This window comes from Sinohyriopsis cumingii, chromosome 12, assembly GCF_028554795.1.
Source record: "Sinohyriopsis cumingii isolate HCF-2022 chromosome 12, ASM2855479v2, whole genome shotgun sequence".
Classification (NCBI taxonomy): domain Eukaryota; kingdom Metazoa; phylum Mollusca; class Bivalvia; order Unionida; family Unionidae; genus Sinohyriopsis; species Sinohyriopsis cumingii.
In genome coordinates, this window is record NC_142972.1 from 30127051 (window position 1) to 30140200 (window position 13150).

Sequence of the window (13150 nt, forward strand, 5' to 3'; positions counted from 1 at the left end):
TGAACAGTGGCAACATTTCATTGAAGTCAGATTTTACTCCATATAAAGTACAAAGCATGATTATTTCAGAAGACAGAATAGTGTTCAAATGTGATTCAGTTTTGAAGGCGATTCAGGAAGCAATTAGCTGTTTGCTATCATGGAGTTTTACTTTATGAAGCACACCAGTAAGAGGAGGTATTTCATTCTTTGCACATCCTGCAGAACAAAATATCAACATATATCATTCATGTGTGTAACATATCTGTTGAAATAGGAGTACCACCTGCATGTAATATATTTGACATGCTGAATTAAACACTTGGATTATGTGATGTCTATTCATTTTTCTGTAAAGACAAGCATATCTGTGATCAGACTGCATCAGATAGTTTTCACATTGCAAAAATTATGTTCATGCAAAACAACTCTGTTCTGACCATGATTCAGAGAATCCAGCAGAGAAGTTTCAACATCATTCATCCAGTCTCTAGTGAGTGTAGTGATGAACTCAAATGACACTTTCTTTACCATCAAACCCCTTATTGAGCTATTGACAGCAGCAAAGACAGCATCTTATTAAGCCTATATTTTGCCATCCAATCATTTTCAAGGATAGAAACGTTGTGTATGTTTTTGATGTCAGTATGGTTGTGATCATGTGAGTGTTTGTACATACATGTATTTGTATGGCTTTTTTAATTTTAATCTCACAGTGGCTTTATTTAAGATGTCAGAGCACAGCAGTAATATATACTTATATATTTATTAATGTGAATTTATGGTTTTTTATGGGTTTGAATTCTCATGGTTTGGGGGAAAGTTATGTTTTTTTGGTATTTAATCAGAAAAAAAATCAGTTATCATGTGACCTTTCATTTAGGGTCTGTAGCGAGATTAGGAAAAAACACAAAAGAACCCATCACAATATCAGACTTGCACTAAGTTAGGATATTTTGTTATCCTAATGACCAACTGACCATGTACTCAAAGATATAATTGTATTTAATAATAATAATAATAATAATAATAATAATAATAATAATAGCGATCATCATCATCATTTAATATTAATAATCTATCAGTTGAGAACATTTCATCAACTTTATTTTGTCCTAAAATTTGTTTTAGATTCCCAACATGACTGATTACTCCATGACAGGCCGAACATATAGGTACTTCAAAGGAGACCCACTCTATCCTTTTGGCTATGGACTGTCCTACACAGAATTCCACTATGATTCCATCAGCTTTGTGGGTTCTATACAGGCTGGAGAATCCCTAGTAGTGAATGGAGAAATTACCAATTTAGCAGGAATTGATGGGGAGGAGGTCTGTGAAATTGATTGATTTTTAATTGTTTGATTGAAGTTGACCACATCAGGTACCTATCAAAACATATTAGTATCTTCACTTTGGAGATGACTAAAATATTGATATTGTATTGAATTATATAGAGAATATTACTTGTATCGAGTGAATAACAAATTTCATTGAATGGGTGAAAATACTCGAGTTTTTCACCCACTTGAGGAAATATATCCATTATTCACATATAAAACTCCGATTTTCTTCTCTTTTGTTCAAACAAATGGTTATTCCAGTAACCATGTTTTGGACCCAGGGAAGGTACTTTCAACGAGGATTAGTCACACATAGATGCAATTTATATGAATGTCTATTGACTGGAGTGAAAAAAGAAATAAAAAATTTACTCTAGTAAAGAATTATTTCTCTTGGAAAATTCACTAATTGACAGACTAGCATACAATAAAAAAGTCATAATATATACTGCAAGGGATATAATAATTTGTATAATGGATTCAGGCTCCAATGATGTATGTTTTCTTCTTAGAGTTTTATCTTTGTAGTAACTCTCCTCATTAACAATATGAAACAGTATGAATTTTTATTAACACTATATTGTGTTGGTGAGAGCTGCTTTGCTGTTTTTAAGTGATAATATAAGACACATTTATGATTTAAACATGAAATATGGTTAGAGCTCTACAGAAACTGAACATTCAGCCATTCACATACCAGGGCATGAAAATAAGCGAAATGACAAACTAACAAAAAGAGATAGAAAGAGAGTTGGCCTTGCAACATTTTCATATTTAATTGATAATAATTGATTTTAGAACATTTTAATAGGTTTAAGGAACAACAGCAATAACAACAATAAAGCACCAAATACATTTCAGTATGTGTGCCTTGTGACCAAGAAATTTACCATATGTTGTCAACAGGCTATTGCAACTTTGTATTATTGATTATGTAAACACTAGGTAAATCCCAAGGAAAGTGTACACATACCATTACAAAAAACCATATTCTTGTAGGTTACTTGGTGTAAGTTCAGTTTCAAGGTTTTCATCCAGCTTATATAATTTCTCTCTCTTACTCCAGATTTCTGACAAATTTTTATCTTAAAACCAGGCCGATTTGGGTATTTCCAGGTAATGCAAATGATAACATCTGAACTCAGATTTACTTAGAATATATTGTGTATGCTACTGTAATTTGATTGAATAATGGCCATGGCAATTTTTCATTGAGTATTCCCAAAAGGACAAATATTGCTTAGCATACATTATATGACTTAGAGGTTAGAGATTGGAAATTTAAGACATTAATTATTGATGGAGGGAGTAAGCAGATGGCTGTATTTTTATTTCTTCTCACCAGGTGGTACAGGTGTACATTTGGTGGCCAGACACTCGAGAGCAGATGCCTCAAAGACAACTGGCTGCGTTTGACAGATTTTTTATCCCTAGATTCTCCTCACTACAGTTTAAATTTACCATTCAACCAGAAACTATGGCTGTCTGGACAGATGACAAGGGATTTGTAATTCAACCAGGTATACAGTTCAAATTTACATACATGTGTCTTCAGTACTAGTCCACAATTCACACAAATATCAGTACTCTTATTAATCCAACTCAAAATTATTGCATTTCCATTGTATCATAGCCTTAGATCATCACCCATTGTATTGTAACATAGCCTTAGATCATCACCCATTGAATTGTATGATAGCCTTAGATCATCACCCATCACATCATATCATAGCCATAGATCATAACCCATTGCATTGTATCATAGTATTAGATCATAACCCATTGCATTGTATCATAGCCTTAGATCATCACCCATTGCATTGTATCATAGCCTTAGATCATCACCTATTGTATTGTATCATAGCCTTAGATCATCACCCATTGCATTGTATCATAGCCTTAGATCATAACCCATTGCATTGTATCATAGCCTTAGATCATAACCCATTGCATTGTATCATAGCCTTAGATCATAACCCATTGCATCATATCATAGCCTTAGATCATTACCCATTGTATTGTATCATAGCCTTAGATAATTACCCATTGCTTTGTATCATAGCCATAGATCATAACCCATTGCATTGTATCATAGCCTTAGATCATTACCCATCACATCATATCCCTAGATTATTGCCTATTGCATTATATCATAGCTTTTAATCACCACCCATTGCATCATGTCATAGCCTTGGATCACCACCCATTGCATTGCCTTAGATCATAACTGATTGCATTGTACCATTAGCCTTAGATCATAACCGATTGCATTGTATCATTAGCCTTAGATCATTACCCATCACATCATATCATAGCCCTAGATTATTGCCTATTGATTGCATTATATCATAGCTTTTAATCACCACCCATCACATTATATCATAGCCTTGGATCACCACACATTGCATTAGATCATAGCCATGGATCATTACCCATTGCATTATATTGTAACACCCCATGTGTTATATATCGAATAGACCAGAGTTCAGGACTTAAAAATACTTTTTATAAATAATAAAGGTGAGAAAGAACATGCCTTTCAATATTGCATAGTGGCTTTACATCAACACAGTGTTTCTCACAACACTATCAACGTGTGATAATATAGAGCAGTCTGGTTTGTCTAAATACCAAAAATTCCTGTGCATATTAACAGCTAAATTTATTAGATTGACTGTAGCACTTTCTGACAAGGTATCTCAATGAAAAAGATAATTTTAGTACTTGTGTACTTGAGCAGTGTGGTGGGAGATAACAGTGGCTTTATAAAGAATTATATGATAATTATAAAGCATTTAAACTCTATAGCAATCATATAATAAATCTACTTAAAATTTTATAGAACAGTTTGATTCAATTTTGAGATTCTATAGTATCAAAGTTAATGTTCGTTATGTAAAAAAAAAATATAATTTATGTTTTTTGATTGGATTTAGAATTTATGGCCAAATTCTTTTCTACTTATATGTTCATACTTTGCCACTCTGACAGCTATCTGCTGGTGCACTGTCTGCACTCATATTTATAGACTCCTATTCACATCACATGACCTTAGTTAGCCAGTCATTGTTTATCCTTCTCAGGGCTAGCCATGGTGATAACCAAGTCAACAGTTCAGACTGTATGGGAAAATCACTCTGAACACAAAATTTAGACAGAATTAAGTTTTCCTCTCTGTGTCTGTGGCGTGTGTTCTTACTTGTAATCTGATCTATATATTCATACCTATGATTACGTAGAACTGAACAAAATGGACAAGTGAATTTCAATGCAAATCGAGCAAGAGTGCAATGTACCAATGATGCAATGAGTCGTAATACAGTTAGAAATAGCCGGGCTATCTATCAAATGCATACTATTGTGCACATTAAAGTAAAATATGTTCTACATAGCCAAGAAATTACAATAATGAACATTTACATTAGTTCTAACTTATTGTTCAACAAAAGTCTGACAAGAGAAATGTGATTCTTCGGCTGGGCACATTGATTCAGTCACTATCCTGCGTCTCCGCTGTTTTGGTAACAAACTCCACTGGATGGTTGAAGTCACTAATTTATGGACTGTACTCATATTTCCGGCTCTGATATTCCAAGTTTCAGAAAGGTAAGTTAATTCACTTCCTAAACTATTGATGAGAATTTCCAGCACAGCACACGCATGGGCCAACATGGAAATGAATAGGGCACAATAACCACTAACATGCAAACTTCTTTCCACTTAATGCTGATGTTCCAGGGCTTGTAGAACTGTCAATGTCTTTAGATGAATTCCTTGATGAATTCATTAATACTCATGACAACATCATGACATTAAGAGGACCAGAGCAAGGTGTTATACTCACATTTAGTATAAAACACAGAGTACACATTTATATGAGATGCAGACAGCAATCTAAAGAACAGTGGGTGGGTGGCATATGTTCAGGAATGGAAGAAACAATGCACATGTGGTAGATGTTTTCAGCGATGGATAAACATGACGTGATCAAATATGCCAGTCATTTAGGTCAAACTTCATCTCACATCTCAACATTCAACATCAAATAATCTTGGCACATTAAGTGGAAAATGTTTGTGCATGCAAAACTCCATTTGCAATACCATTAAAGAATTACACTATATAGAGAACTGCATCATGTTTTTCTGACTTTGTTTCATGTTTTTGCATTATTATTATTATTATTATTATTATTATTATTATTATTATAATCATTGGAACATGAATTTAGTTCTTGATTGTGCCTAGTATTCTGGTATGTTGAGTTAGATATTACAATATCATAGGGGGGCCCCGAGTGGTCTAAAGCGCTGTCTGTTACGGATCACTGCCATCTCACCTCTGTCTGTGCCGGTTCGAGTCTCGGATTCAGCGAATGTGGGTATGTGAGAAAGCTTGCCAGTAGCTTCTCATGGGTCAGTGGTTCTTTCCGGGGTTTTCCCTGGTTCTTCCTCCACCATTAATACTGGCTGCCATGTATAGCCTATTGTGTGCTGAAAAATGGCATTAAACCCCACAACAACAACAACAACAATATCATAGCCTTAGATCATCACCCATTGCATTGTATCATAGCCTTAGATCATCACCCATCAGATCATATCATAGCCATAGATCATAACCCATTGCATTGTATCATAGTATTAGATCATAACCCATTACATTGTATGATAGCCTTAGATCATCACCCATCACATCATATCATAGCCATAGATCATAACCCATTGCATTGTATCATAGTATTAGATCATAACCCATTGCATTGTATCGTAGCCTTTGATCATCACCCATCACATCATATAGCCTTAGATCATCACCCATCACATGATGTCATAGCTGTGGATCACTACCCATTGCATCATATTATAGCTTTGGATCACTACCCATTGCATCATTTCATAGCCTTAGATCACCACCCATTGCATTATATCATAGCCTTAGATCATAACCCATTGCATTTTATCATAGCCTTAGATCATAACCCATTGCATTGTATCATAGCCTTAGATCATCACCCACTGTATCATATCATACTTTGGATCATCACCCACTGTGTCATATTATAGCCTTAGATCACCACCCATTGCATCATATCATAGCCTTAGATCATCACCCATGGTATCATATTATAGCCTTAGATCAGCAAATGCTTGGTAAATGGTGCTTGACTTCATCTATAAAAAGTTTTAATGTTATCACCTTTATACGTGAATTATTTGTTTCTTATCTCCACAGGTAGGATAGGTTTGTCTGTAGGTGGTCAACAACCTGGACAGAAGAAAACAGTCCCATCTAATGTCATCACAGGCGAGTTTGTCATCAGAGGTTCGAAAGTGCTGAGCAGGTTTTGAGGAGAGACCTGATTATCAAGAGCAAATGTACAATCCTTAGTTGGTAGAAAGTAGTCTGATACTGTGTTGTTATGCAGTAATCATGTATATAAGATGGTATTTTAGTAATAAAGATGGCATACCTAAATAACATCACTTATAGAATCTACTCTCAAATAATAATTTGGAAATGCTAGGCTTGGTCAAGCTACATAATATTTCTTAGAGTCTGCGAGAAAAATGATGATGAATTTCATTCATGCTTCACTGTAACGGGTGTACTGGTTGCATGCATGTGTTATGTTCTTGGTCTTGCTACCTACAGGGACTACCCATGCAGGTGGAAGTTATTCTCTGAACTGGTTGGCATTTTCATGCTGGAAATTTCAAATGCCCCAATAGTTTGCAGAATGGATTTATTCAGAGTATGGATATGATCTCTTATAGCAATGATTATATTGGAAAATATTAAAATTGATGATTAGTACAATTTTATTTTCAAACGATAATTATGGTTTTTGATAAAAATAGAAAAAATTAAATGCTGGTATTAGCTGATCTTGCAGACATTATTGTTAATCTGACATATGTTGTATTTACCTTACATCCAACTTCAAACAGAGAACAAGGCTACAATTGCATAATGCTCTGGTAAATCAAAATACACACTGTTTAGTCTGCTGCCGATTTCACATGGATAGCAGGTACCCAGATGCTGCCGCATTATCCTACATCAGATCTGAATTGCTGCTGTTGTATTTGGCTGCCTGTTACACATGTTGGGATCATTTTATGGCTGCTGATTCAAAAGTATGATTGGTTTTCAAGCAATATGTTTAACTGTATAATTGCAGATCAAGAAAACCAAATTGCAAGTCAAGAATACCAAATTGCAAATCAAGAAAGCCATTCAAAATGTTAGATATTTGTGAGTGCAGTCAAGAAGAGAATTGACATCCTATGCGTCATGTAATGTTGCAGTGAAGCTTTTATTAAACATATCTTCTGTAACATTCCTTTTTACATCTACAGCTTGGATTAAACAACTTTTTTGTAACATTCCTATTTAGAGTTTTTTTAAAAACATTTTTTGTGTAACATTCCCGTTTACACCTGTAATGTACATATCACCTACATTGGCAATGAATGGCATGACTTTTATCATTCATCTTTCACTTGTGATCTTTTGGCCAATTTTGGCTAATTTGTGTATATTGCTTTAACATTCACAGTAACGGTTGTTAGAAGTTAGTGAAAATAGATGAGTTTACAGGTATATTTTTGATTCACTAATTTATAAACTCTTTGCTAACTATTGTTGTCTTTATAACAATATGACACTTGGCAAAAGTGTATAACTTTTGTATGTAAATAGATGTAATAATTAATATCTCTATTATACCTAAGTTGTGTATTATGCATGTTTTTGGTTGCTTGTCTTTGTGTTTATGTTCCCACTCATTCATCTTAATTTGCTTCCGTCCATTCAGCTATCAACCCCAAGCAGCTTGCTGTTTAGATTGCGGCAAGACCACTCAGAATACAGAAATGAAATTTCATTAGCTTATTTTTGTTATGTAGATGAGCTGAGTAGATTTTCATGCCATTTCAGTAGTGTTTCAAACCCAGTAAAATGAAGTGTACAGTATTGACTACAATGACCTCTGATTACACAGACTTGGAAAGCTATAGTGCACAAGAACCCCCAAAAATTAGTTAAAAGTCGTGCATATTAAAATGTACTCTGTGCAGTATACATAGCGTGTAAAAGTCCTAAGGTCAAGATATAATATATAAAAATTCCACCTAAGCAAATAGAAATCTGGTTTGGTCATCAGATAATAACAAAATCTTGACCTAATGATGTAAAATTATGAAATTTAAGACACCATGACATTTTTTGGCAATGGAGTTGTACTAATAGAGATGTATATAGTTATCTAATTTGATCATGGTTCACACAGTCAGGGAGAATTTTTGTCAAGCCATTTTTAAGGATTTTTCAAGTTTTCTATTAGAATTTTGAAGTTTTCAATTAGTGTTTTGACTTTTCTCCATAAATTACATTGTAATCTGCTAGTCTTGTCTTTGATCTGTCAGATGTTACTCCCTGTTTTATTTTGTTTATTTAATATTGTTGACAATAGATAAAATAAAACATCTAAACATTTTGTATTCCCACAAATAAATTCTAGGCTTTTATGGCAAAATTCAGTTTTACAAGAATTTTCAAGACAACCCATCACATTCAAGGCTTTTACAATATTGTATGAACCATTTTAAAGACTGAATCATGAAAAGTTAAAACACAAAATTGAACCCAAGCTTGTGAAGCATGAAATATGGCTCACATTGACCTATTTTTGTGAATAAGGTATATTACTCAACTAGATGCATTCTTTAACCAAGTTTTACAGGATACAAAATGTGTATGTGGTCATGATCTTAATAAATGTATTCAGGATGCACACAAATCTATTTGGTCATGATCTTACTACATGTATTCAAGATGCACACAAATCTATTTGGTCATGATCTTACTACATGTATTCAAGATGCACACAAATCTATTTGGTCATGATCTTACTACATGTATTCAAGATGCACACAAATCTATTTGGTCATGACCTTAATACATGTATTCAGGATGCACACAAATCTATTTGGTCATGACCTTAATACATGTATTCAGGATGCACACAAATCTATTTGGTCATGACCTTAATACATGTATTCAGGATGCACACAAATCTATTTGGTCATGACTTTAATACATGTATTCAAGATGCGCACAAATCTGTTTCGTAATGACCTTAATATACGTATTCAGGATGCACAAAAATCTATTTGGTAATGAGCTAAGCACAAAAGCATCATTTGAATTACTAAAATGTAAACTGTAGGTCACATTAGTCTTTTGTTGTATAGGTGTGGTTCCAATAGAGATACATAGAATCATCTGGGTTGATGATCAGAAGATGAATAACTCATGAGAAATAAACTTAAAACACACACTTCAACCAGTGTCATTGAAGTTTCAAATGTATGGGTCACATTTACCTATTTTTGTGATGAGCTGGTACTAATCAAAATGTATCCCTTAACCGAGTTTCATGATTCTAGACATAACTGTCCACAGGGTACAAAAGACTTATTTGGAAGTGAGCGGACACCGAAGCAGATTTCAACACTGATAGTGGGGCATTTACATCCTTTATTTAATAGAGGTGAGCTAAAATATCATGTTAGTAAGATTAGACCAAACTAACTGAGGCAGACAAATGAAATTTGGTATGCATGTTTGTATGTTGATGTTACCTATGTAAATTTTTAGGCCATTATATCTATTTTTCAAATTGTTCTAAAAGATTATTTAAGTTTTTGCACTTTTTGTCTTTGGTCTGCATTTAAGGCATATTTGTCTTACAGACACATATCTAGTTGATTTTAATTGGTTTTTTAGTTGAGTTTAGTTGGTTTTGTAGTTGCAAGTAGTTGATTTTGGTTGGTTTTGTAGTTGCATGTAGTTGATTTTGATTGGTTTTCTAGTTGCATGTAGTTGAGTTTAATTGGTTTGGTAGTTGCATGTACTTGAGATTAATTGGTTTGGTGGTTGCATGTAGCTGATTTTAATTGGTTTGGTAGTTGCATGTAGTTGATTTTAATCGTTTGGTAGTTGGTTAATTTTAATTGGTTTTGTAGTTGGATGTAGTTGAGTTTAATTGGTTTGGTAGTTGCATGTAGTTGATTTTAATTGGTTGGTAGTTGTATGTAGTTGATTTTAGTTGGTTTTCTAGTTGCATGTAGTTGATTTTAATTGGTTTTTTAGTTGCTTGTAGTTGATTTTAATTGGTTTTTTAATTGCGTGTAGTTGATTTTAATTGCTCTTAATGATGTATTGGTCTTTGGAACTCTTTGGACAGTGGTTTGTCTTCAATAGGTCTTTGGTCAGTGGTTTGTCTTCAATAAATGTTCAGTCAGTGGTTTGTCTTCATTAGGTCTTTGGACAGTGGTTTGTCTTCAGAAGGTCTTTGGACAGTGGTTTGTCTTCAGTAGGTCTTTGGACAGTGGTTTGTCTTCAATAGGTCTTGTCAGTGGTTTGTCTTTAGTAGGTCTTTGGACAGTGGTTTGTCTTCAATAGGTCTTCGGTCAGTAGTTTGTCTTCAATAGGTCTTTAGACAGTGGTTTGTCTTCAGTAGGTCTTCAGACAGTGGTTTGTCTTCAATAGGTCTTTGGACAGTGGTTTGTCTTCAGTAGGTCTTTGGACAGTGGTTTGTCTTCAGTAGGTCTTTGGACAGTGGTTTGTCTTCAGTAGGTCTTTGGACAGTGTTCCGTCTTCAATAGGTCTTTATTTACAAGTCATTTGTATGTATTTTAGTCATCAGTTGCAATACTTTGATGAGAAGCTTAATAGTGCATGAATTTCTAGTGAATTTGCACTCTAAAATCCATGTACAGAAATCACTTTGAATGAAAGACAGAGAAAGAGATAGAGTTATACAGAGAGAGTTGAAGAAGTCTTGTACTTTTTCTTTCCAGCATAATGCTATTGAAATTACTCTGATGTGTTTTAAAATGATGTATCTTCTCTCAGATCTTATTACTATAGATTTTTTTATATTATGTACATGTATTTACATTTTTATACATGTATTTTTTGATTACCTTTGTGTGGCTTTTGTATTAAAACATTAAGAGACAGTGAGTCCTTTTTGGTCTATATTTACCCCTCAGAGATATGTATGGTCACTGTATACATGTAGATGGTACATGTATGTTGGTAGATTGTAATCATAAGTTTGTAATCCCCATATAAGGGCAGGAGACATGTTTTCATGCTGTATGTCAATTTTTCTGTCTGTTGCTATTCAGCCAAAACAAACCTAATTGGATATGTGTATGCCTTGAGATGACCACAAAACGTTTCAAGGTCAAATGGTGACATTATATGTCAAGAAAAGAATGTGAGCTTTTAAAGCAAGATAGTATCTGTATCATAGCAACAAACCTGACTTAATATAATATGCAAATGTTGTAGGTTATAGTGAAATTGATCCAGTTTTCAAGGATATGGGTGACTTTTAATGAAGGACATCAGCTGATGAGCAAATTATTGTTAATATCAGATTAGACATCTTAGGTCAAAGTCACCTAATCAGGTCCAGAAACCATCTTGGCAAATTGTCATGTCAAATTCAGTCACGTTTGATCAAGGAATTCCAACAAGTCTTGCTTATAAGTGAATATCCTCTTCTAGCATAAATTGTCATCTTGTGATCTTAAAAATTTGTTCAAGGTCACTAGAACCTAATCAGGGTCTTAGGACCCTTCTAAGGCATCTGTAATACCAGAATTCTAGGGTAATTTTCTCATTCATGTGCTAAATCTTTTTTTACCTATATATTTTGACTCTATACATTGAAGTGGTACTTTGACAAATATAAAGGGGCCCCGAGTGGCCGAGTGGTCTAAAGTGCTCTCCGTTATGGATCATTGCCATCTCACCTCTGTCTGTGTGGGTTCGAGTCTAGGATTCGGCCACTGTGGGTATGTGAGAAAGCTTGCCAGTAGCTTCTCGTGGGTCAGTGGTTCTTCGCGGGGTTTTCCTGGGTTCTTCCTCTGCCATTAATACTGGCCGCAATGCATAGCCTAGTGTGTGCTGCAAAATGGCGTTAAACGCCACAGCAACAACAATAACAAATATTATACTATGAATCTATTAGATAGTCCTAGGAGGTCTCACCATTCATAATTATCAATAGTTGTTGGGGGTTTTTTTAGGTCTCACACCACTCATTCACTAATATAAATGAATGCTTATGGGAGGTCTCACATCATTATTTATCATCAGTAGTGTATTTTGGAGGTCTCACACCACTCATTAACTAATACATGATAAATCTATACAATGATTATGGGAGGTATCACACAATTCATTATCATAAAATTGTGTTTTGTAGGTCTCACACCACTCCCTGACAGATATGATGTGATGAATCTATAAAATACACCCAAGAGGTTTCACACCCCTCATGATCATTTTCTTTAATGGAGATCTTGGAGCATTTGTTATGAACATCAGTACTTTTTTTTATTACTTTGTGTTTTAACAATTTCCCTTGCAAGAATTAATGTTATTGTGGGCGCCAAAGGACCCATGGATACATACCCCACCTGCAAACTTGGTTACCATCACTCTTCAGAAAAAGTAGCAAGATCATACCTTTTCATACAGGTATCCCCTTCAAGAGACAGACATGGGGTTTGATAGTCCTGCTTCTCATGAATGAGACCAGGATGAGTATGTCCTGTCAGTCTTGATGGACTCGAGTGAGTTTGCCAAAGAACAGGATCCTCTCCATTCAGGTTCCCTTCCTCCTGCCACTTGTCATTTCAGGTGGCAGATGAGGAAGAGTTCTGGTCTTTTGATAAAAAAGTGTACCACATTTCTCCCTTGATGTGTGACGCAAGTACTCAGTGCCTGTCTGTAGGTAGGTC

General features: G+C 34.6%; 1 protein-coding gene across 1 annotated transcript; it reads left to right on the plus strand.

Moving 5' to 3' along the window:
* The first annotated feature begins 1119 nt into the window (after positions 1–1119).
* Positions 1120–6693, plus strand: LOC149786178 (uncharacterized). The gene is made up of 3 exons (XM_089975902.1): positions 1120–1311; positions 2668–2842; positions 6558–6693. The coding sequence occupies exons 1-3, from the start codon at positions 1120–1122 to the stop codon at positions 6671–6673; spliced, it is 483 nt and encodes a 160-aa protein (XP_089832028.1). The 3' UTR covers positions 6674–6693.
* The last annotated feature ends 6457 nt before the right edge of the window (positions 6694–13150 follow it).